Source organism: Lutzomyia longipalpis, chromosome 2 (genome assembly GCF_024334085.1).
Source record: "Lutzomyia longipalpis isolate SR_M1_2022 chromosome 2, ASM2433408v1".
Taxonomy (NCBI): domain Eukaryota; kingdom Metazoa; phylum Arthropoda; class Insecta; order Diptera; family Psychodidae; genus Lutzomyia; species Lutzomyia longipalpis.
This window is the reverse complement of record NC_074708.1, coordinates 34,187,390-34,209,310: the sequence shown is the minus strand read 5'-3', so window position 1 is coordinate 34,209,310 and position 21,921 is coordinate 34,187,390. Positions and strand designations below refer to the sequence as shown.

The window sequence follows — 21,921 nt, the reverse complement described above, 5'->3', positions numbered from 1 at the left end:
CGGATTGACCGATTTTCAAAAATTTACCAGGTTTGGAAAGGTGAGAAATGTACCTTTCCAAAACTGGTAAATTTTTTAAAATCGGTTAACCACAGCCGGAGATATAGTCACTTAAAATTTGCCTTCAAAAATATCCCATTTTAGCCTTGCCCGGAAACTTTTCGCGAGTAGTGTATGTACGTAACATGTTGAATAAATTAAAATGTCCTTTAAAAAAATTTTAGAACTTTATTTTAGGGTGAAGAATCCCAGCTCAATCGTGATTCTTTAGATATTTAATTTTTTTTCTTTTATGCTTCGTCTGATACAAATTAATCATTATGTCTGCAATCAAAGCATAAATATATTTTTTTAATGATTTATAGATGTTTTATCTGTTTTGATAAAACGTTTGTATATAAAACTAATGCATTTTCATTCATTTTATTTATTTAAATGGCAAAATTGTCAGTAAAACTAAAATGCAGCGTGCGCACGTATATTTTCATCAGACGATCCAAGGCAGCTAAATTGGTGTGATGGCGTGACCACTTTCAATTAATTCTTATAAAAATAGTGGTCACGTGTCCCCCTTCATAAATTGTTCACACCAAAATACTAAAGGAATGACAAAAGTTGTGATACATTTTGCTAGTCTCTTTTTTTAAATTTAAAAAACTAAAAATGAAAATAAATGAGAAAAATGGCAATTTAATAAAAAATATTGAAAGGGAAATAAACTTTTGTTATTGATAGAAAATCTTTTAATTCCCTCAATTTGAATGATCTTGACAGTGAAGAATTAACTCATCACTCTAAGTTTTTATATTCAGCTGGTTGGAGTGACTTTTCTTTCATCCAGGTGGTATGAATATACCTACTGCTTTGGACTCAATTAAAGCCAAGGAGATCTCTGGCCCCTAGGTTAAATGTTGAACAAAATACTAGGGGTTTTGTGTGTTAAGACATCTTCTTATTGCAAATATTTTCTCTATTGAAAACTAATACGCTACAGTGATGTATCGTAGTACAGCTTGAAGGTTTCTTATGGTCAAAAAAGCTCACAGCAAAGCAAAAACAGAATATTTCAAATAACTTATTTCTTAACAAGATTAAATTTTTTTTAAATCAGTTATTCAAAATATCACTGTATATGATAGCATTGATAAAAATTAATTCATCGCCCAAAATCAAATTATATTCAACAGTCCTTCCATTAAGGGTAAGATTATACTAATAAAACCATTTTACTATATTCTTACCGGAAATATACCAGTTAAATTAACTCAGATGGAGAGGGAAATTTTTCTATATATTTGACCATGACCAAATCTTGAATAAAACTCCATTTATAGTGTCCCCTCTCGAGAAAGCGATGATGTAGAAAAATACATAGCAATATAGGACTTGAAATTTATTTACAATTGCTGGGTTTTTGGTGTTGCATTCTCCCTTTGGAATGTAGGAAAAAGTACCAATTTAGGGGGTGACTCATTGATGAAATGACTATCAATCATACAATTAATGACACACTCTTGCAACAATGAGCGATAGCAGATGTCCTTCAAAAAGTAAAAACTTTCCTAAAATGAAAGATTTCTGTCTGTCTCCTAGTCGAATAAGTTTAACACCACATTAGTGAATAGATGGTAAATGTACATTTAATTAAGAATTATGAAGGGGTTCTCCCAGCATTAATTGAATGTAATTGAAGAAGAATGCCGACATACACCCTCTATACACGAATGTCGTTTATTTTGAATAAAAGGGACTTCAAGTCACCACAATAATAAAACCTTGTCGGATGTTAGTAAGAGTGAATTGAATAAGAAAATCTAATTCTGATGTTTGTACCACAAAGAAGGAAAGAAGTGTGCATAGAAATTTTTGGTTTTTATTACAATGCTTTTGGGTTTATTGAGTATATAGATTAAATAACAAAGTAAAGGAGTCTATTCATTTCAATATGGGCCAACACCCAAAGTGAGGAAATAATCGAGATCATGTGGAGGATCGAAAATAATTGAAAAAGATTCAAATGGACTTTCTTTTTTTTCCATTGGGATCACCAGGGAAAAACTGGAAAAGGTTTGCTTATAAAATGCACACAATGACGTCAAATTAGCGTGTTTTAGAGTATGTTTTTCATAAGAGGATAAAAAATGGAATTGTGACGTCACAAATTGCATTTTTATATAAATCATGTGCCGACTTTTCTAAACTGATCTCTGAGTATAGAAAATACGAATCCTTATATTTTAAGATTTTTAAATATCCTGATTTTGATTTGAATTTATTGTGATTAGTGTTCCGGTGACATAGCACAAAGTGGGACTATATACATATAAATTTTACAATAAAAGTTGACACAGAGCAATAATCGGGTGGGGGGCGTGAAACAATTAATGGGGGCATAATCACATATCTACTTCTAATGAATCAAACAAATGCTTTCTTATTTCCTTACTTCCTTTCTCTAACAAATTTTCATCAACTCTCAATAACTTATTGTAATTATTAATGGACTGAAACTTAATGGCATGCAATCCGTATTTGGTGGTTTTTGGGGCAGAATTTTCAATAAAAGATTGTTTTCTCGAACAAGATAGTTACCATAAGAAAACGAATGAACTCCTTTCTTTGCTGGTTAAAATTTTTACATAATTTTCTAAAAACTTTTCTTTTATTGTTCGAAGGATTTTTATTCATAATATTCAAATATTTTTTATAGACTTTTATAAGTAGGTATTTACATAGCAAAAAGCTCAAAATTTATACCTACAATTTATCACAGATAAAATAATTACATACTTACTTAACCGTCAATTTACTTATTTACTATAAGAAGGTAATGAAAGATGTTTACGCACAAAGTCAATGAGACTATTTATGCTCACAGATGTTTAAAAAAAAATATAGAGGTATTATTATAGACATTTGAAACACCTGCCCTATTTTTTAAATACATTTTTTTTCTTAACAATTCTCACGTATTAACCATTCAACACACCAAAAGGCAGATTGCTTTTTATGCCAAGTATAGAGACAAATTCCCAAGAACGCGACAAACGTGAATATTAATTACTTGATTGCCTTCCTTCAAGCGATTGCGCACGGGCAGAGCCAGAAGACTGTTGCATTCTTTTTTTTTCTCCTTACTCAATTCCTCATCCTTTATTGAGTTTGAGGGGGTATTTTTTGATAAAGAGATATTTAACGGCTTCACACGGAGGCGAAGCAGTTGCGTGTGAATGTTGCATATCTGCGGTGTATATTGGTCACACATTGTTCATAACGTTTCACATACTTACATAGGTATAGGTAGACTTTGTAGGGTAACCGATTTTCAAGGGGAGCTCAATCAAGGAAGGCACGAGATTGCTATCAGTGATTTCCCAAAGAGGCTCGCAGCGGGTGATTTGAGTGAAATTAATGAGAGAATTTTTGAGAAGGCGACTTTTCTCAAAACTCACAACAATACGATAGAAAAGTAGAAAAAAAGGGAAGGAATCGAATAATCTTGTACGTTGTATCAAATAGATTAACAAACATATAACGTAACGTGAGCATGGAGAGCACTTTGAGTACCTAAAAGAGCGCTAATTTGTCTGGTAAAAAAATTTTCATGGGCAAAGAAACCTCAAATGATGTGTCGATGTGGTAGAAAATACGCGCAGGTGTTCTAAAATGTCTTTAAGCAATTAACAGCAAATTGAATGTGGCATGGGGAAATGTCTTGTGTGAGAAAAAAGACATTCGATAGAAATTAATTGAAAGTGTAAAATGCGTACGTAAAGGCAAAAAAAAAAGTTTAACATTCGTGGGAAGACAAAGTGTTTCCTTTCAAATTGAGCCACGCTACAAGAATCTCAAACATTTCACCATCATTTTCTTGTGTGAGAGACACTAATGAAATATTGTTTCTCTTTTCAAGCTTCGGGAGTCATTGGGTCAATTTTTGGTCACCCTCAGAACAATGTGATACAGCAGACCGATATTGCGGCGTCCGCAGACACTATAAAGAAAGCGAGCTCACAATCAAATTTATTTATTTATTCATGCTGTTCCTCAGCATGATTTTGTCAGTTCTCTCCCAGATTGATTTAACTGATTGATTAATGATTGTTATTTCTTCTAATTCAAAATTGTAATCTCCGCGATGTACAACACTGATATCCCGCGCCAGAGTAAGCGCATACATGGAGGAATATCTCAATAATTTATGATTTTTTCGGAATATTTCTAAATTTTTTTTTTAATTTCCTTATTTTGCATATTATATTACAAAATCGCCAATGAAGGTGTGGGAAGGCTGTAAAAATCTTGCTTAAAAGTCGCTGTGGGCGACATTTTCTCTTGGATCTCATTTCTGCTAAATTTTATTACTTTTCAAAGAAATCTGGAGAATTAAGTTTAAGAAGAAAAAAAAAAGAATATAAAAAAATATTTTATATAACTTCCTGAATTTATTAAAGTCTTTTTTATAAAGATATTGGGCCTAATTCAGCGTCCAAGAAACCCTTGAAATCTTTGAATTTTGTACTGAAATTTCAAGTTTTTAAGCGAATTTCAAGGGTTTCTTGGTCGCTGAATAAGGCCCATTATTGCTTATTCTTAATTTTTAACGTGAAAATTTCAAATATTATCTAAAAATTTAGGAAAAATTAGGATTAGGAAATATTTAGGATCACTATTGGGAAACTAAAGGTTGTGCCTCGATTATAACGTTTTCGTATTACGTATTCCAATAATTCTAATCATATAAATCAATTAAGTGAGGTAAGTAGCTGTTAACTAAAAAATCAACACGTTTTTTTCTCAATTTAGACCATAAAAATATTTTAGTTTTATAATTAAAAAAAAATTTAATATTAAGAATTAGGTTCTACATAGTTCTAGTATCTACCTGCCTAAGTGAATCTGACATTGTATAATTTTGTATTATTGAAATCAGAACTAATTTTATTAAGGGAAAAGGCTCATTAAGTCAATTGAATATAAAGAAAACTATCAATATTCTTCATGAAATCTCATCATAATAAATTAATTAGTTAATAAAAGTTATATATTTTTTAAAGAGTTCAAAAGAAAAACTTACCCCTGAAAAGCTTTTTCCTTTACCTTAATGCTTTTCACTTGGAAATTGCTGTTTCATAAACTTATCCAACCAATAATGCTGTAGCTGGATAAAGACATTTCATTGGTGCATGTCTACTTCCCCATTTTACTACTATGCTCTGTGTATGACTGAAGTTGTGAAAAGTCGTGGAATCGGGGCGGAGTCTCTCCTATGCTACAATAGCATAAGATCGGATTGCAAGGTAACCTCATAGAGAGTTAGGTTGGTATATTTCTCATCATGTATTTGTGCCTCAATTCATTCCGTGAGTTCAGCTGATGTGACTCATTTCAGTTTTCTATTCGCACTCACAACGTTCGGACGTGCGCCTCTCCGAATAACTCTCGCGGTCTTTGGAGATTGCTGAAGCTCGCAGCATCTTCCGGGAATTTCTTGTGCTCTCAAAAAAAGTGTTGGAGTGAAGAAGAAATTTTCATCTTCCAAATAAGAGTTTTAATTCTAAACTGTGCATCACTGTAAAAAATAATAAAAGAGACTTTTAAGACTTTCTTACGTGAATTAAAATTTGTGCTAAAAATCTGAAAATTCTTTAGTCAATTGAATTTTTAAAAAAATCCCAACACGATGGTTATTATGTAAGGAAATTTTCTTTGTAATTTTTGATTGATTGTCGAGGAATGCAATTTAGTGCACTCATCATGAAACATAATGAATCTTTGCCGGTTTCTTTTATTTTTTCTTGAGAGTAAAACGCAGTGCTGTTTCCATAATTAAACGAGAAATGAAAAAAAGGCCCCACACAATGTGATATTAAAATGAATCACTGAATGACGAGTGGTCATACCAAAAAAAAAGTAATATTGAGTAAAGTGGAAATGCTTTAAGATTTTTCAGAGAACCAGTTCGTGTGTTAATTTTAAATTCTCCCCGAAAATTTGACACATTCAATTGCTATGTAAAGCCCTTAAATACACGTTCACGCAATACACGCGAATGATAAAAAAAAAAGTTGTGCCAATAAATAATTCATAAAATATACTCTCCAGGGAGCATCCCTGTGCGTAATTCGGGAAGAGAGAAAAAAGAGTCATTATCAATTTTCTCGTTACATTCGTGGAGTGCCAATTTCAAAATGTTAAACACGCTTTCCTCACGAAATCGCCACACATTTAAATTGCTAATTTTTGTGCCCACCATTGGAGGAGAAATTAACTAATTAACTCATCAACATTTCAGTCGTGCAGATTCACCACCAATAACGATTAAGAGTAAAGTTACGGCTGATTGGGACATCAATGATACAATTGTACCACGGATATCGGAAAAGGAATTTGATGAATTTTGTGAATGGGCCGATGGGCACTGCCGTCTTGTGTACTCCGTGTTAATTGACGATGCGAGACGGCATTCTTCTGGTTGGGCAATGCGAAATACCAACAATCACAACGTCAATATCCTCAAGAAAAGCTGCCTCGGTGTTCTACTCTGCTCAGCACGTTGCCGTCTCCCGAATGGTGATCGTATCCACCTTAGACCGGCCATATGTGACAAAGCTCGGAGGAAGCAGCAGGGAAAACCTTGTCCAAATCGGTGAGTTTTTACTGTCCTACATATAGAACCTTATTATGTAGAAATTCCTTAATGCTATGAATGTGTGTTAATGTGACACTGTGATCTACTTACGACAACATATAGTGCTTGTACTGGTCGACTAGAGATGCTACCTTGCCGAGGGCATTGCGGTTATCCAGTTACACACTTCTGGCGACACACAGAATATGCAATCTTTTTCCAAGCAAAAGGTGTTCATGATCATCCCAAACCCGAAGCAAAGGGGTGCAGTGAAACAAAACGCAGCCTCGGTGTTGGCAGAAGGATTCGTGGTTTGGCTTCACTTTTGGCTCAAGAGGCTGCTCTCAATACAAAGGTATGTCGAGTGAGTGCAGAAAATTATATTCTACAAAATTGGAATTTATTAGATTGACGAAATTGACTTATATTTGGATTTTTTCTCATTATGTATTTTTATGGGATTCGATAGCAAATTAAATTAGTTATTAAATTAGTTAGAATTAGTTTGTTTTTTTTTAATAAATCTTTGTCTCTTTAAAGTATTAAAAATCGTAAAGAGTCATTAAATCACAAATTAACTCAGATTTAGTTAAGAGAGACTTTAAGAACTTTTTATGTTTTCAAGAATTTAAGTTTATAATTGATTTTTTAGATAATTCTGAAGTCAAACTTTGCAAAATTTTCAAAAAATTCCTAGACAAATCTGAGTTAAGTAAACTTTAACCTATACCGACGGCTTAATTTGAAAATTTTGTAACCAGCATATATGAATATTTCTTTGACTGCTCGTTAGTGGATTTAAGACTTTATTATTAGTTTTAAGGGATTTTATGAGCTTTAAAGATTATTCCACAAAAAAATAATATTTAATCCTTTGACCACCACAGCTTACATCTCTTCGAAGAACAAAAGGAAGCACTAAAACATTAGCAGCTGCACGGAAAAAGTGCGACTATTGCAGAATGCTCACCTGCCAGTGTACGCAGATTAATCATAATTCACTACCAACAACATTGCACCAAACACCGACCACCCATTTGCCATTTTCCAACCTTCCAATGGGCGTCAGTTGTGGCACAGCAACCATTCATGATGGGCACAGCAATACTGTGGAGCAATCACCAATGTATGGCTTATCTGTCCCCAATTACTTTCCATCGGCCACTGATCAGCAACTCACAAAGCCCACCACGCTGCTCGATATGGAAAGTGGCACAATCGCAGCCCTCGACAATTGGCAGAATGGTGATGATGCAATTAGCCTCACGAGTAGCAATGGCACAACATCGACCACCTTCGATGATGCCAATATGCACACATCAACCTCTTCAGCGCTATACAGTGAAGCATACTCCTACCCAATAATGCACAATGATCGCAATGCCGTCACGGCGATTTCACCTTCAGCCAGTAGTGATAATTGCAGTATTAACTCCTTCTTTGATCAACATTCCTATGCAAATTGTGACTTTGCACCCCAGACCGCGTATCAAAACTACCAATATGACTATCAGAGCGCTAATGCTAACACCTCATATGCATATTATGGTACAACGGAAATATACGACGGTAATAATTGGGATGAAACTTCCTATCAATACTTCAATGCTGCCTCCCTCAATCAGCCTCAGCAGGAAGCTTTTCAGTGCTACGAACAGTAAAATGTTGAAGAAAGAGTTTTTCAAAATAAATCACAAAAGACACATTCAATTTGTGTTATAATACTGTGAAGTATTTGGTAGCAAAGACAAGACTAATAAACCAATAAGATACAAAGCAGCTTCTTGGGAGTCGTAAACTAAAAATTAAACTCATTTGCATATGAAATCGATAAATTAAAAAGACATTGATAAACCTCTAAGCTATGGGCTTATGTGGTAGTTGAGATTCATTTCTTTAAGATCATTTGATTTATTTGCCAAATAGTTTAGGTTGTTGGTAAATTAAAACTAATCTGATAGGTAAAGTTTGATCAGCAATTCTGAATGATATTTATTTAATTAATCAAGCAATGATTAAAGGATTTTATCCAGTCTTCCATGGAAAAATTATTCAATAGATGGATTTAAATGGACGAAAAAGAGCTTGTGACGTCATTGTTTGCATTTTTAGGCAAATATTTGTCTGCATTTCTGAAATCATTCTCAAATGGAAAATAAGAAGTTCTTGTGTGAATTATTATACATATATATTTTTTTATTCTTCGAATGACGAGTTTTCCTATATGAAACGGGTAAACTCCTTTTATTCAGCATCTTCGTCAATTAACCTGACAAAATATTTGCCATGATCCAATTCAAATTTAATTGGCAATTTAATTTAATGGCTACATTGTGACAAAGTTTACACACGAGAAGAAAATAATTTAAAATCGCATCACGACCCAAAATTAATATCCATCAAAAAGCAATTAATTACCTCAATCACTTATATGACGTAAATTTTATGTATTAAATAATAACTTAATTTATTCCCGCATTATAAATTAGTTCTTTCATTTTTTTTTATACATAATTTGCGATTTTTTTGCACTTTTTAAATTTTATATTTACTCTTAATTTAATCTCTGAGTTGCTTTGTATCTTTTAACTAAATTTAACGTAAAATAGAATAAGGAATAATTAGTGAAATAATTGTTAGAGACTGTTCCCCGTTTATGTAATACATTTTTGTTAGGATAAAATGGGAATTATCAAAAAAAAATAGATGTTCTAGTCAATTGATGCCCACTTTCATATTATTTTTGCTTTTTTTTTTAATAAAAATATATGTATATAATATTTACATAAATAAGAAAATTAAAAAAATAAAAATACATTTTCTGTATTATGTGAGTTATTTTATATTGTGTTAAAATTTTGAGGTAGACCCCCTTATTCATACTATCTACCTCGCTAGTTTTATGATTTTCATACCTATAGTGCACACACACATAATTCCAATATAAGTTTTCCCCTTTTAGGACTTGCTGTGAGAGAAAAAAAGAAAATAAATGTGAAATTGCAATTCAGACGTTTTTGGCTTTCCCCTCGAAAATAACCCAAAAACTCCACTCTCTTTCACAACACTTCTCGCCTGTTGTGCTGCACATTTTAGCAAATTACTATCTCTCGAAAAAATCAAACATCCATTGTCAATTTATGGGCTTCTAAGCCACAAACTAATAGCGGAATAAACTGACTTTGTTTGCCTTTTGTCACATACAATTTCCCTTCGTTTGTGTGCTCTCCTCTTGGGTAATTTTTCGGATACTCTTTCCGCTCCTTTCCATGCATTTTGCCACTCCACTACAATATAGGGTGACCAGAACTATATACGTACAAGTACGGCATCCTATTAATGGTTTTTACATGGTATAATACCCACTTGAATGTTTTAACCTATTGTTGTAAATTGGACATGAAGTGAAGTCACATAGTGTCTGAAGAATCTAATATTAACAAAGAAGGGAGTTTTTCTCCACAAGAATCGATGAGAGTACAAAAAATAAGTATTGAATGGGAAGTTTATGTCCTCCACTTCAGAAATGTCGTTACAGTTCAATAAAATTTGTCCCTATGTATTTTTTTCTTCTTCTGAGAAGCCCTAATATGGAATTTTATACTGATTTCCCAATTCACCCTGTCAATTCAATTCCAACTTATATTATACATTTTTCATTTAATAAAAAAAATCTGTAAAAAATATCTCATGCCAGAGAACAAATAGCCCAGGAAAGTTAAGTTTTGGGGTTACAAAAATTCCTAGACGGCTAAATTTTGCACCATTCGATAGCAAAAATTAAAAGAAATCGTGTTTCTTTGGACGAAAACTGCGCTTATGTGGTTGCTTTTTCCATAAAATACGATTTAATATTTTCCATACAATTTCTCGTAATTTTTTAGAGAAGCCATTGAATGAACAGGTGGCGCCGCGAGTAGTTCAACTATGAAATTCAATTTGATATTTTTGAACCTCAAAATAAATGTTTTTGTTTTCATTTTTGTGTTCGCGTCTATACCGTACGTCCGGAATACGTGAGTTTTTGGTGGTGCCCCACGCTTTGGGCAAGCATGTGACCTTGATCGTGTTGTGAAATTGTTATTGCCACACCGGGACGCTTCTTTGATTTCCTTTAAATATTAAAAGAAATCTCCTTCGGTGCATATATCTTGTTTTCAATCAACCCAACCGGATGCTGGATATTAGTGTTTTCAACCACAAATCCGTCAGATTCTCTCGTAAATCCGTTCCGACCGTCAAAAGCCACTCGAGGTGCGCCGGCATTTATTTTGAAAAACATTTATTTTGAGGTTCAAAAATATCAAATTGAATTTCTTAGTTGAACTACTCGCGGCGCCACCTGTTCATTCAATGGCTTCTCTAGAAAATTACGAGAAATTGTATGGAAAATATTAAATCGTATTTTATGGAAAAAGCAACCACATAAGCGCAGTTTTCGTCCAAACAAACAAGATTTCTTTTAATTTTTGCTATCGAATGGTGCAAAATTTAGCCGTCTAGGAATTTGTGTCAGCTTTTCCGCCATTTTTGGCTAATTTTCCTGGCCTAAAAAGAATTTACAAACCATTAAGTTATTGTCAGATTTCCATCAATCATAATTTGCAGTTCTGTTAAAAATGCCATCTCGATAATTTATCCAAAAAAAAGTTTAATCGACAATTTAGCGCCAATTTGATGGGATTAAATTTTAATGACGCACACACATATGGATTTATGTGTAATTGGTAAATGCAGAAGGGGTGTGCATAGCGCGGTAAAGGGGTGAGAAGTCAATGGGGTGAATCAACCAGCAAAATGTGCATTTTTGGCATTTTTGTATTCTCCTGTGTTTTCATAATTTCACACCAACTAAGCTCTATGTGGGAACTAAATCACTTACAAGCTTTTAAGGTAATCCCACTTCTTGTCCCTACATCATCATGAATTGTAGGGCTTCATTATAAAAAAAATAAATTGAATCGTTAATATTGTTTTTTTTAATAAATATTTTTTTCTTAAATTTTTTTCTTACACTCTCACGACTTTTATTTAAATTAATCAAGTCTCGCAAAATACGGAAGATAATAAATTTTCTTCAAAAAAAACTCTTGTATGAAAAACTTACCCTTTTCGAGAGCTCTCAACTCTCTCTCTCAACACACCCCTCATTTATAGAGGTTCAAAGTAAGAGGCCCATTATGCGATTTAGCTGTGCTGTCCCCGTGTCATTTTCCCAGAATAATCACTCACACAATTGTATCTATTTTTAATAGAAAGCGGAAGCCGGATCCAAGATTAGTGTCATTTATCATCTAGTTTAGGTTCGCTAAATGATGTTTTGTCGTGCGTCACACTTTTCGGGTTCTTTTTAGGAGGCTGAAAAGAGTGCAACATGAATTATTATTAATCATTTGCATATTAAGCACACGTTTATAAAATATGATAGTAGGGCGTTTTTATGCAAAACAACATTCTCATATAATATGTAGATTTTGTAGGCGATCCGATTATGTTGTGTATTGACACTCTTCGTGCAATGAATTCAACAAAAGGACAAACAGATTACAGTTGTCGATCGATTTGTATGTTAAATTTTTTCGTGTAAATTGATTTAGGATATGTCCTCGTGTAAGATAAGGGGAAGTAAGTCAATATTTATGGGAGTGTTACGGGGATTTAACACATTGAGTGCATTGAGCGATGCAAGGACCTTTAAATGTATGTATATAGTTTTTGATACATCAGAAACTACAACAGTTGTTCAAATAAATGTATCACTTTCCTCCATGGGAAATTTTAGGGCAATTTATTGAAGTTAATTAACAAAAATGTTTATTGAAACAAGAATGAGGCAATTGAGGATGAATTTACTTTAAAACCCAGACAGACCAAATAGTCTTCTATTCTATATTCTTCAAAGGTTTTTCCCAAATTTTACTTGCCTGATGAAGAGGGAATAAAAATCTCGAAATGTTGAGTTTAAAGAAATTAATCTATTTTGTTTTCAATTAATTTCAAGATTTTTAATTCAGATATTTTCAGGAATTTTTTTTAATTGTTTAGACGTCTGATTTCAAATTCAATTCTAAACAAAAATTCTTAACTTACTAAATTTCTTAACTTTTCCTTTAACCGAAACTAATCCGTTTTTGTGAAAATAAAATCTTTTTATGCGAAAAATTTTTCTGTGTGTAGGGGAGGGCGGGGCTAATAAAGTCACTTAAGGGTTTGGAAAAAGGTTAAAATATCATATTTCCAAGCTAGATAGAACAAAATGGTCTGAGAAAGAGTTGTAGGGCAGTAAATTTCCTATAGAGATGAGCTATACATTTCGCTTTATCTATTTGAGAAATATGATATTTTGAGCTTTTCTAAACCCTTAAGTGACTTTTTTTTTAACCCCGCTCTCCCCTATTTCTGGCGCTCTTTTTATTGATTTTTCATTCTTTCTCACATTTTACTTGTTCGTCATGAAGAAACTTACGCCACCTAACAGCGAATTTCACAATTATGGTATATGGAGGGTAAGCGCAATTTGATTTTATGCCACAATTGAAAATTTCCGTTGGAAAGAATTTATTTAATTTTATTTTTGTCTTAATTTACGGTCCTGGAGGAGTTGCTTTTAATTAATTCTTTTAAATCAGATGTAGAAAAAAATCGTCACAAATATTAAAACATTTTCCATTTACAGATATTGAAAATCATAATTTATTCATTAGTTTACTTTCTATAGTACAATCGTGAGAAAATTTGATTTAAATTAATTGAACTACATTATATTTTTATGTTTACTGTAGATAAAGTTAGATTTTTTTATGAGAATAGTCAAAAAATCTTTATTTTTTGCACAGCATGGTGTTTTTATTTTGATTGAATTGAATTATTTAAAAATTAAAGAATACCATTTTATTTTCTTTACGTCTATGTGGGTTTTACCCTGGATTTTACGATAAAGTGTGGGGGGAAGAATTTCATTTTTTTAAGTTAGCGTTTAATATTTCCAATGCCTTTAATGTGGAAATGCTTAAATTTTTCCTATTTTTTTTTTCGTTTTGCATTTTAATATCCCACACTATCCATATCGTGACTATTTATCTATATATTAATGTAATCGAACCCACGTTTGTTTTACAGTAAGATATTGCATTAAGAGCTTAACGATTTTTTTTCAATGTTTTTTTAAAAAGAAAATTAGGCATTTTTATTTTAAGTAAAAATTTAACATAGTTTTAGCTCAAAACACAACCATACAAAATAATTTGAAGACATAGGCATAATCACTAACTGGGATTTTACTACAAAATTATTTTTCTTTCTTTTAATTCAACAACCGTGTTTACTCACAATATAGGGAATATGTAGTTAATTGTAATCTGCAAAATTTCCCCTTTTTTTTTTTACTTTTATTCTATTTTGCAATATAGCTGTGATTTGTCGGAAGCACAACACTTTTTTTCTCGAAATTTTCCACTTTAAAATTAACTATATCCTATATTTGTAAGGGGAGGGTATACTCATATTTAATATATAGATACAATTAATTTATATTTTAGACTTACTTTAATCGGAAGCAATGGATTCTATTATTGCCTATACAATTTCAAACTGATAAAAGTATTTTTATTCCTACATTTTGCATGTGTAAGTCTTGGGGGGAGGGGAGAACAACTGGTGATAAAAATTTTCAATATTCTATTGTACATTTCTTTACAATTTTCCTTTTAAACTTATTACTTTAATTTTTTTTACTTCCATTTTTTAATAACATTTAAACATAGGTTTTATTTTGCTACTCACAACCATACTTTAATGTATAATTTTCAGTTTTACTGTTACATGCATAAGTGATAACCATATCGGATGGAGAAAAAAAGAAGAAATTATTCAAAAAGTATCCGATTTTTTTTTACTTTTATCCTTAAACATCGTTCCTTTTTAAACTTTTTTCTATAGACCGGAGATAAGTGAGTCAATGTGGATTAAATTGATTTTTTTTGAAGTTTGTTACAATCTAAAAAGAATTCTAAAGGGTAAAAGAGTCGTTTGTGTTAAAAAAAAATTATTTTCTTTTCTCACATTAAGAAAGCTGTAAGATTTTGTCAGTTTATTTTTTAAATCATTCTGTTGACGTGATATAAAAGAAAAAAAAACAAAGATTTACATTTCTAAACATCTTTAAGAAAGTTCCTAAAGAAATTCTTGAAAAGTATTTTTTTTTCTTTTATAACACGACTAAAGAAAGAAACAACAATCAATATCTTGTAACATTTTTCACAGAATAATGAAAATATTACAACTTTAAAATAATAGGAAAACAAAAAGATTTTAGACAAAATCGCCCGCATAGACGAAATTAAAGATTAAAAATCAATTTTAAAAAAATCATTACGCAAACGGGAAATTTGCTAAAAGCCCTTCAATGTCAAACATTTCCAAATGACCTATTTAGCTCCAGTCTCTCCTATCAACGAAAATATATTCATCACCTATTATATACATAATAAATTTAAATAAATAAAATGTGTCCAAATTCAAGTGACGTTCATTAACTTCTAAATTTCATAAATCAACAAAAACTTTAATTTATATTAGAGCCTTTATTTTTAGATATTTTGCAATATTTAGATAGATATTCATTTATATCAAGTACAGAAAAAGTTACCTGCTAAATTCTAAAACCTGAAAGTGCTACACTTTTACATTCCTGTGATTTTTTGATTTATTTGTATTTTCTTTTCAACAGTTTTTTATGATAGGGATTATAATGATTTTTACAACATATTTAACAAATATTTAGAGGATAAAACATTTTTTCATCGTTGTTAAATAAATATTTGTAAAATAATGTCTAAGTAGAATATTTTACAAAATATAATAATTTATTTTTTAATAAAATAAAAATAAAGAATAATTCTGAAATCTTAACAAAAATATCACAGATTCCTATCACTCTGTTATTATTCGGATTGAAAATAAAATGTCGTGTATCATTTCATCTTGCTTGAACTTTCGATGGATACATCATGTTTGCCCCTTCACTATATCACCCCAGAAAGATTTATCGTTGTAGTGTGCTGAAAGAGTTCAAAGCAGACGGAGTTTCTGGCAAGAAAAGTACATACATGAATTCTTTATGTAAAAGTTGTAGTTTCGGCTACTAATGTACTGACCTAAACTTTTTTGCTATATACCCGCACTATTATTAACCTCCTAAAGGCATTAGACCCAAAGTTATGAATGTCACTCCAAAGTGGACACAATTTTGTTTTTCGTTTTTTTTTTTTTTAATATTATTGTACAAAATAATTGACAATGAAATAGTGCATTAAATCTTCTGCTTTCTATGCATTGCAACTTGTCATATTGCTATTAAGTATTTTGGAAAAATTGATCAGATGAATGTATTTTTTTTTCTTGAAATTATTTCACTTTTATTAAACTGTTTCTATGGTAAATTTTATGTTATTAATATGATAGAAAGATAAAAGATAATTTAAAATCGAAATAGTTTTCTCTATATGCCTATTACATATTTCGATATTTTTCCCTTTAAGTACGGATTACTGTTTAAAGCACTTTATTTGTTAACATTTTAAACATATTTTTTACTTTTTTCCATCTTATATTCATCCTTTTTTTTGTAATGTATTTAATAGATAATAATTTCTATGAAAAAACGTGTCTTTTTTACTTCCTTAATTCTTCCGTCATTTAAATCTCACATTTCACAAATAGCATTAATGGAGAGTGATGCAAAAAATATTTTTTATGTAACTATGAGAAAAAAATAATAATTACAAGAATAAGTTAAGTTACGCATAAATAGTTTTACAGTATTAATGTGAAGTTATTTTGTTTTTTTTTCTTCTTCTTTTTGATATACAATTTTCGTTATTTTGATTTCAATGAATTTAGGTATATTGTAACTATATATACCCATAACAACGAGAGATAAAGTGAAAATCTCTTTTAATGCTCAAAACATTTTCTCATTCACTCACCTTTTCCTCTCGATATTGTGAATATATAACACTCCACCATTTTTCATTTATAAAAAGAAACGTAATATTTTCCATCACTCGGTATTTTTCTTAGGTCTAGAATCGTCTGGGTCGAGTATTAAGCAATCTCGAAGGTAGTGCTCCATAGAACGATAAACATGTTCTACAACTCCTGTTAGCTTATGTCCTTCGTCTGCGTAACTCTAAAACATTAGAGAATGTTTTATGAAATTTATTAAAAATTGTTATTTCTTTTTGTATTGCGAATTTAATTTGCATAGTTTAGAGAATCTCATGCACGACAAAATCTTTCTACAAACAATAATATTGAAAATAATATTCCATTATTATTGTGACGTAGAAGATTCTCAGTTCTAGTGTTTTTTCTTCTTGTGTTAAGTGGAATCATTCAAGGAGGTATATTCCTTTCAAGTTATTGATAAGACCACAAATGGATTAAGCGAAAGTGCAATCAATTGAGGCAAAAGCAAACTCACTTGATATCGAAAGAGTACTCCAGCTTCTGTGAGTGCTCTGGCCAACTGAATTCCATGTAAATAGGGAACTGAATTGTCAGCAAGTCCGTGTAAAAGGAAGAACGAATTAGATGGAATATGACGAGCTCGTTGTGTGGCATCTGCTTCCACATAGCTTTTATAATTTTCAGCTGGCAATCCGAGTATCTTTTCCGTGAAAGCAGAATCTGAAAAATGGGGATTTCTTTTTATTGAAAATAAAATTCATGACTCATATTTCTTGGGGATATATTTTGTCATGTAAAATAGGAGAATTTGTGGTATAATGTGAAATAATTTTTTTATGCTAAAATCTATATATTGAAACAAAAATATATCGTAGAATATCTGACAGAAATGTCTAGGGTTTTATAATTAAATTCAAATACTCGAATTTAATAAAAAGTATCTTCAACTTGCCCCATGTTCCCCTATAGTAAAATTAGTAAAAAATTACTTACTATAATAGAGCCAATCTGTTATGGGAGACACTGCAATGCCGCATTTGAACACACTCTGCTGTGATCCTAATAACATAGTTGTTACATATCCTCCATAGCCCCAACCCCACACACCCACTCGTGTCTCATCGAGGAATTTCAGAGAATCCAGCAGATATCTAAAATTATTAATTTGTTTTAACAATTAATTATATTATTCTCAATGAAAAAAAATACGCCTAAATGATAATCTCACCTTAATACGGCAAGTTGATCTTGTACCTCTACTCCGCCCAAGTGTCGATAAAGGGCGGATTTACTTTGGCCTTTAGAACCACGTACATCTAGTCGAATATATACAACATCGTTGCGACTGGACATGTAAGTACCCCAGTCAATTCTAAATTTATCCGAAACGGTTAACGATCCAGGTCTGCCATTGCTGCAATTTCCCAAAGAAACATAATAGGTAGGTTTAATAAAAAAAAAATCACTACAAACATTTAATTAGATTTTAGATGGGCAAAAAAAGTGTCATTCAACTTACACTTCAACAAGTACGGGAAATGCAGCATCGCGTAATTCCTCACGCCAACTTGGCGGGAGGAGAATTTGCACCTGAGCCCGTGTACCGTGCAACAATGCAATTTCATAGGAACGACTAGTGGGAAGAGCAAGTTTTTGCAGTCTCTCGGTATAATACGGTCGTGTGTCATATAGAATACGTACAAGACGATGGGTCTCTGCTGAATGAACTCCTGCCATGTTAAAGAAAAAAAAGTCATCACAAAAATTGCTCTTCATTTTTTTCATTGAATTTTCTTTACAAGTAGCAATATACTTTGGAATATTATGATTAACTACGTAATTGAGTACATTTTTTTAGATGTGCTCTTCATATCTTATAGCTTTATTTATGACGAAACTTATAGCACCAATAGATGCGCTAATAAATTTCAGAATTCTTCTTTCTCACAATTCTTCACATTTGCGAAATGCAGTACATTAAATATTGCTCTGGATAATCAAATGATACCATTATGTATGTACATTTCACTCCCACACAATTCCCATTTCTACTTCTTCATCCACTTTAATTTCTTATATGGCTGCCGTAAGAATCCATATAGTAGGTATGTATACAAACCACAATTCCCTTTCCCTTTCATTCGATTGCCCTTATACTTATTTGATATTTTATTGGGCCATTCAATCGAATCACAATATATAGTTTTCATGAATGATTTTTGCATTTACATCAGTTTGATAAATCAATCATCGACCTTTGCATATCACCGTGATGATTCAGAAAAAAAGTGAATTGAAAGTTTTGTGAAAAATATCATTAATCCTGCGGGTATAGGGAACATGATATATTGTACATAATATACTGAATATACTCCCATAAATGACATGCAAAAATGACAGACAGATAGACGGACAAACGGCAGGATGTCATTTTTCCAACTTTGCAAAATTTCTATGTATTGTGGAGGATATAATGCAAGACATACATTTTCAATTCTCAGAAGATTTGATCGGATTTCATTTCATATATACCGTCCACAAATCGATAGATTAGATTTCACAGCGATAAGCTCTTACTCGGTGAAGAGATTGAATTTTCTTCTCTCCTACTTTTATTGAAATTTAAATTGATCAATTTGAAGAAAAAAAAAGTTTACCTGATAAAGGAAGTCCTGGACCTAGGCACTCCAAGATATAATATTCAATTCCTAAATCTGATGAAATGGAAGAAACTGGAGTCATATGAACTTCAAAGTGGGTACAATTGCTATAGTAGTATCGACTACTCCACAGAACTTCACCTAAATCGCAGGTTATGCATTGTGGTTCAGACCTGTGAAGGTGGAAAAATTTTGCATTTTAATCAAAGTAAAATATAAGAAAATGCAAGAGCATCATTCTGTACCTTCGAACATCCTCATTTACAGGATCTCGTACAACATATAAATGCTTCTGACCGGGCTTTTTGTCCTGTGTGCCTAAGTAATAAACCAAGTGATTCACCATATCCCATGCCAAAATACGGAGAACCTGAAACACAAAGTAGAACATTTCATTTAAACATTTCTTTATAAAGAATTCGATTTTTCTTTTAACTTCAAGAACAACAAAATCTATTCTGTACAAGTTTTTTTTTAGTTAAAAGGATAAATGTTAGAGTTCTTTTAGAAGTTTTGTCAACTTCTAAAGTTAATTAGGTTCATTTACACCAACTTTTGAGCGAATTGTTACGAAAGGAATTACCATGGCACCAGAAATGCAAGGTAATGCCAGTTAATGCTGAAAATGAGGGTAAAAAGCACCAATTAAAAATGTTATTTAACGCCCGGTTTTCAGCAGCTGATTCTTATCTCATAGAATTTATGCTCTTTATGCTGTTTTTACGTAAATTCGTATAAGACTTAAATTTTATGTATTTTTTTTCACGATTATTCACTTTGAAAAAATATCTACTTTCGATTCATTCAATTTAGAATGCTTCCTTTTCAATCATCACCATCATCGGTATGTTGAGATTCAATTTTTTTTAACACCGTAGGCTAACATTGAATGTGTATAGAATAGTTTAGAGAGAATTTCGCAACGGCGAGGATTGAAAATGTGCTCTAAAAATGGAGATGATTGCGGAGATAATTTTTTGTAGTCACACTAGAATTTTGCTAAAATGCTGACATTTAAAAAAAATGATTTTATCATTCTCTTCAATCTTTATACAAAAGAACGTGTGTATCAATGGAGTATACCATACTATTGAAATAACTATGACGTTAAAGGATACACAATGAAAAACAATACACTGCGGTATCTTTAAAACTAACGTACTAATCACTAATCTTGCCAATTTCAAAATGTTTTAATCTCAAGAAAGTTTGGTAGAAATTGGTTGAGGTTGAAATCCATTTCTCGTTTATACATACACATACTATGTGTATAAGAAAATATAGTTTGGGGTGTTTGAAACAAAGTTTTTAGTGAAGACCATTTTCAACCAAAAACTATAGTTAGAAATTTCTCTGACATTTTATCAAAAGTCAGAGAAATTATCATATTTTCTCTGTGTAGATTCATGACAAAATGTTGAGCTTAAACACACAACTTCTATGACAAAAAATGTCTTTTATAAAAATTGTTAAATTTTTTTTAGATAATTTCATAACAAGTTCGCGATTAATGTACAAAACTGATTAAAAAGTTTTATAGTTGCTTTATAATTAACAAAGCAAAAACAGGTAACCAAATTAGGGGAAAAACCAATTTTATATATTTTTGCAAAATGTTTTTGTTTACCCGACAGTTTTTAGTAATTTCAGTAATGGATGGTGAAAATGAGAAATAAATTGGTGCTCAGATGGTTCTTGCACCTGACTATTTTATACCTATACACAATGCTCTATTCGACTTATATATTGTTCCGATTGATTTATAAATTCACGTATGTTAAGAATTAAAGCCTTTTTTAAGCCATTGCTTTATTTAATGCATTTTTTTTTTCATTATTCAATAGGTATAGCTCAAGCTTTATATGCAAAAAAATTCAGTAAAAATGTTTATTTGTTGAATAGTTTTTTGCACACAGCATATGTCTATATTATATACAAAGTAATTAAATTAAAGCTCCCCAGAGGAAAGTTTGTGTTTATTCCCCGAAATAAATATTGTGAAAACATAGATTCGTATTTATATTTATTTAAAAATTACTTTAATTTATTGATAAAATTCAATATTTCAATATGATATTATCTTACTAATTATATTTAATTTATTCTGATGCTAAAACTGGGAATTTTGGTTATCCGCTAATTAATGTTATCGTTATGAATTAAATTCAAGTAGCATTTATATTTCATTTGAATAGTTTAAACTGATTTTATTATATACAGGTTTATATACTATTTTTTAGTTTTCACAGGAAAAAAAACACAAAAAAATTAAACATGTTTGTTATGTACAGCCTTTTTTTCTTATATCAAAAGTTAGTTTAAAAAAAATGGTAACTTTAGCTGTGTTTTATATGCATATTCTGACTCAATTATGCAGGTCTCATCAAGCGAAAATTTACCCTCACCTGATGAAGTTGTTTACCATGTGTTATCACAGCTACTTGCTACATAAAAAGTGAAACAAATAAATTAAAATAGAAGAGAAATTTTTTAAAACAAATAGATCCTTTTTATTGACAGAATGTCCTTAAAGCAAATCCTAATTTCCCAATTGTTTTTTTTTTAAAGTTTAACCCACTTTTTTTTAATTAGAATTAGTCACATATAGGTCAGAGCATTCTCTAAAAATAGATTTTTTTTAGAAAATGTCTCAACATATAA

The 21,921-nt window shown here is 31.2% G+C and overlaps 3 protein-coding genes across 5 annotated transcripts in view; 2 read left to right on the top strand and 1 right to left on the bottom strand.

Moving 5' to 3' along the window:
* Positions 1 to 21,921, top strand: part of LOC129790342 (clavesin-2-like) — an 891,203-nt gene that overhangs the window by 454,848 nt on the left and 414,434 nt on the right. The window lies entirely within an intron of this gene.
* On the top strand, positions 5,684 to 9,085 carry LOC129791268 (transcription factor glial cells missing-like). Its single transcript, XM_055829338.1, has 4 exons — positions 5,684 to 5,694; positions 6,296 to 6,649; positions 6,755 to 6,986; positions 7,519 to 9,085. The coding sequence occupies exons 1-4, from the start codon at positions 5,684 to 5,686 to the stop codon at positions 8,290 to 8,292; spliced, it is 1,371 nt and encodes a 456-aa protein (XP_055685313.1). The 3' UTR covers positions 8,293 to 9,085.
* The window catches only part of LOC129790156 (inactive dipeptidyl peptidase 10), a 29,688-nt gene continuing 21,067 nt past the window's right edge, over positions 13,301 to 21,921 (bottom strand). For 2 of the 3 annotated variants that reach the window (XM_055827508.1, XM_055827507.1), the window contains exons 11-18: positions 21,666 to 21,704; positions 19,506 to 19,630; positions 19,258 to 19,433; positions 18,120 to 18,330; positions 17,829 to 18,014; positions 17,594 to 17,751; positions 17,115 to 17,320; positions 13,301 to 16,820 (exon numbers count right to left, since the gene is read on the bottom strand). In XM_055827508.1, the coding sequence (XP_055683483.1) occupies positions 16,692 to 16,820; positions 17,115 to 17,320; positions 17,594 to 17,751; positions 17,829 to 18,014; positions 18,120 to 18,330; positions 19,258 to 19,433; positions 19,506 to 19,630; positions 21,666 to 21,704 (1,230 nt within the window). In that variant the 3' untranslated portion in view covers positions 13,301 to 16,691. The remainder of the gene's footprint in view (positions 16,821 to 17,114; positions 17,321 to 17,593; positions 17,752 to 17,828; positions 18,015 to 18,119; positions 18,331 to 19,257; positions 19,434 to 19,505; positions 19,631 to 21,665; positions 21,705 to 21,921) is intronic. The other variant, XM_055827509.1, reaches the window with a different exon arrangement.

Bases quoted from the DNA above. Each gene is read 5' to 3' on its own strand.
- LOC129791268 (XM_055829338.1), top strand. The intron at 6,650-6,754 runs GTGAGTTTTTAC...GACAACATATAG, and splicing joins GGAAAACCTTGTCCAAATCG to TGCTTGTACTGGTCGACTAG. The intron at 6,987-7,518 runs GTATGTCGAGTG...TGACCACCACAG, and splicing joins AGGCTGCTCTCAATACAAAG to CTTACATCTCTTCGAAGAAC.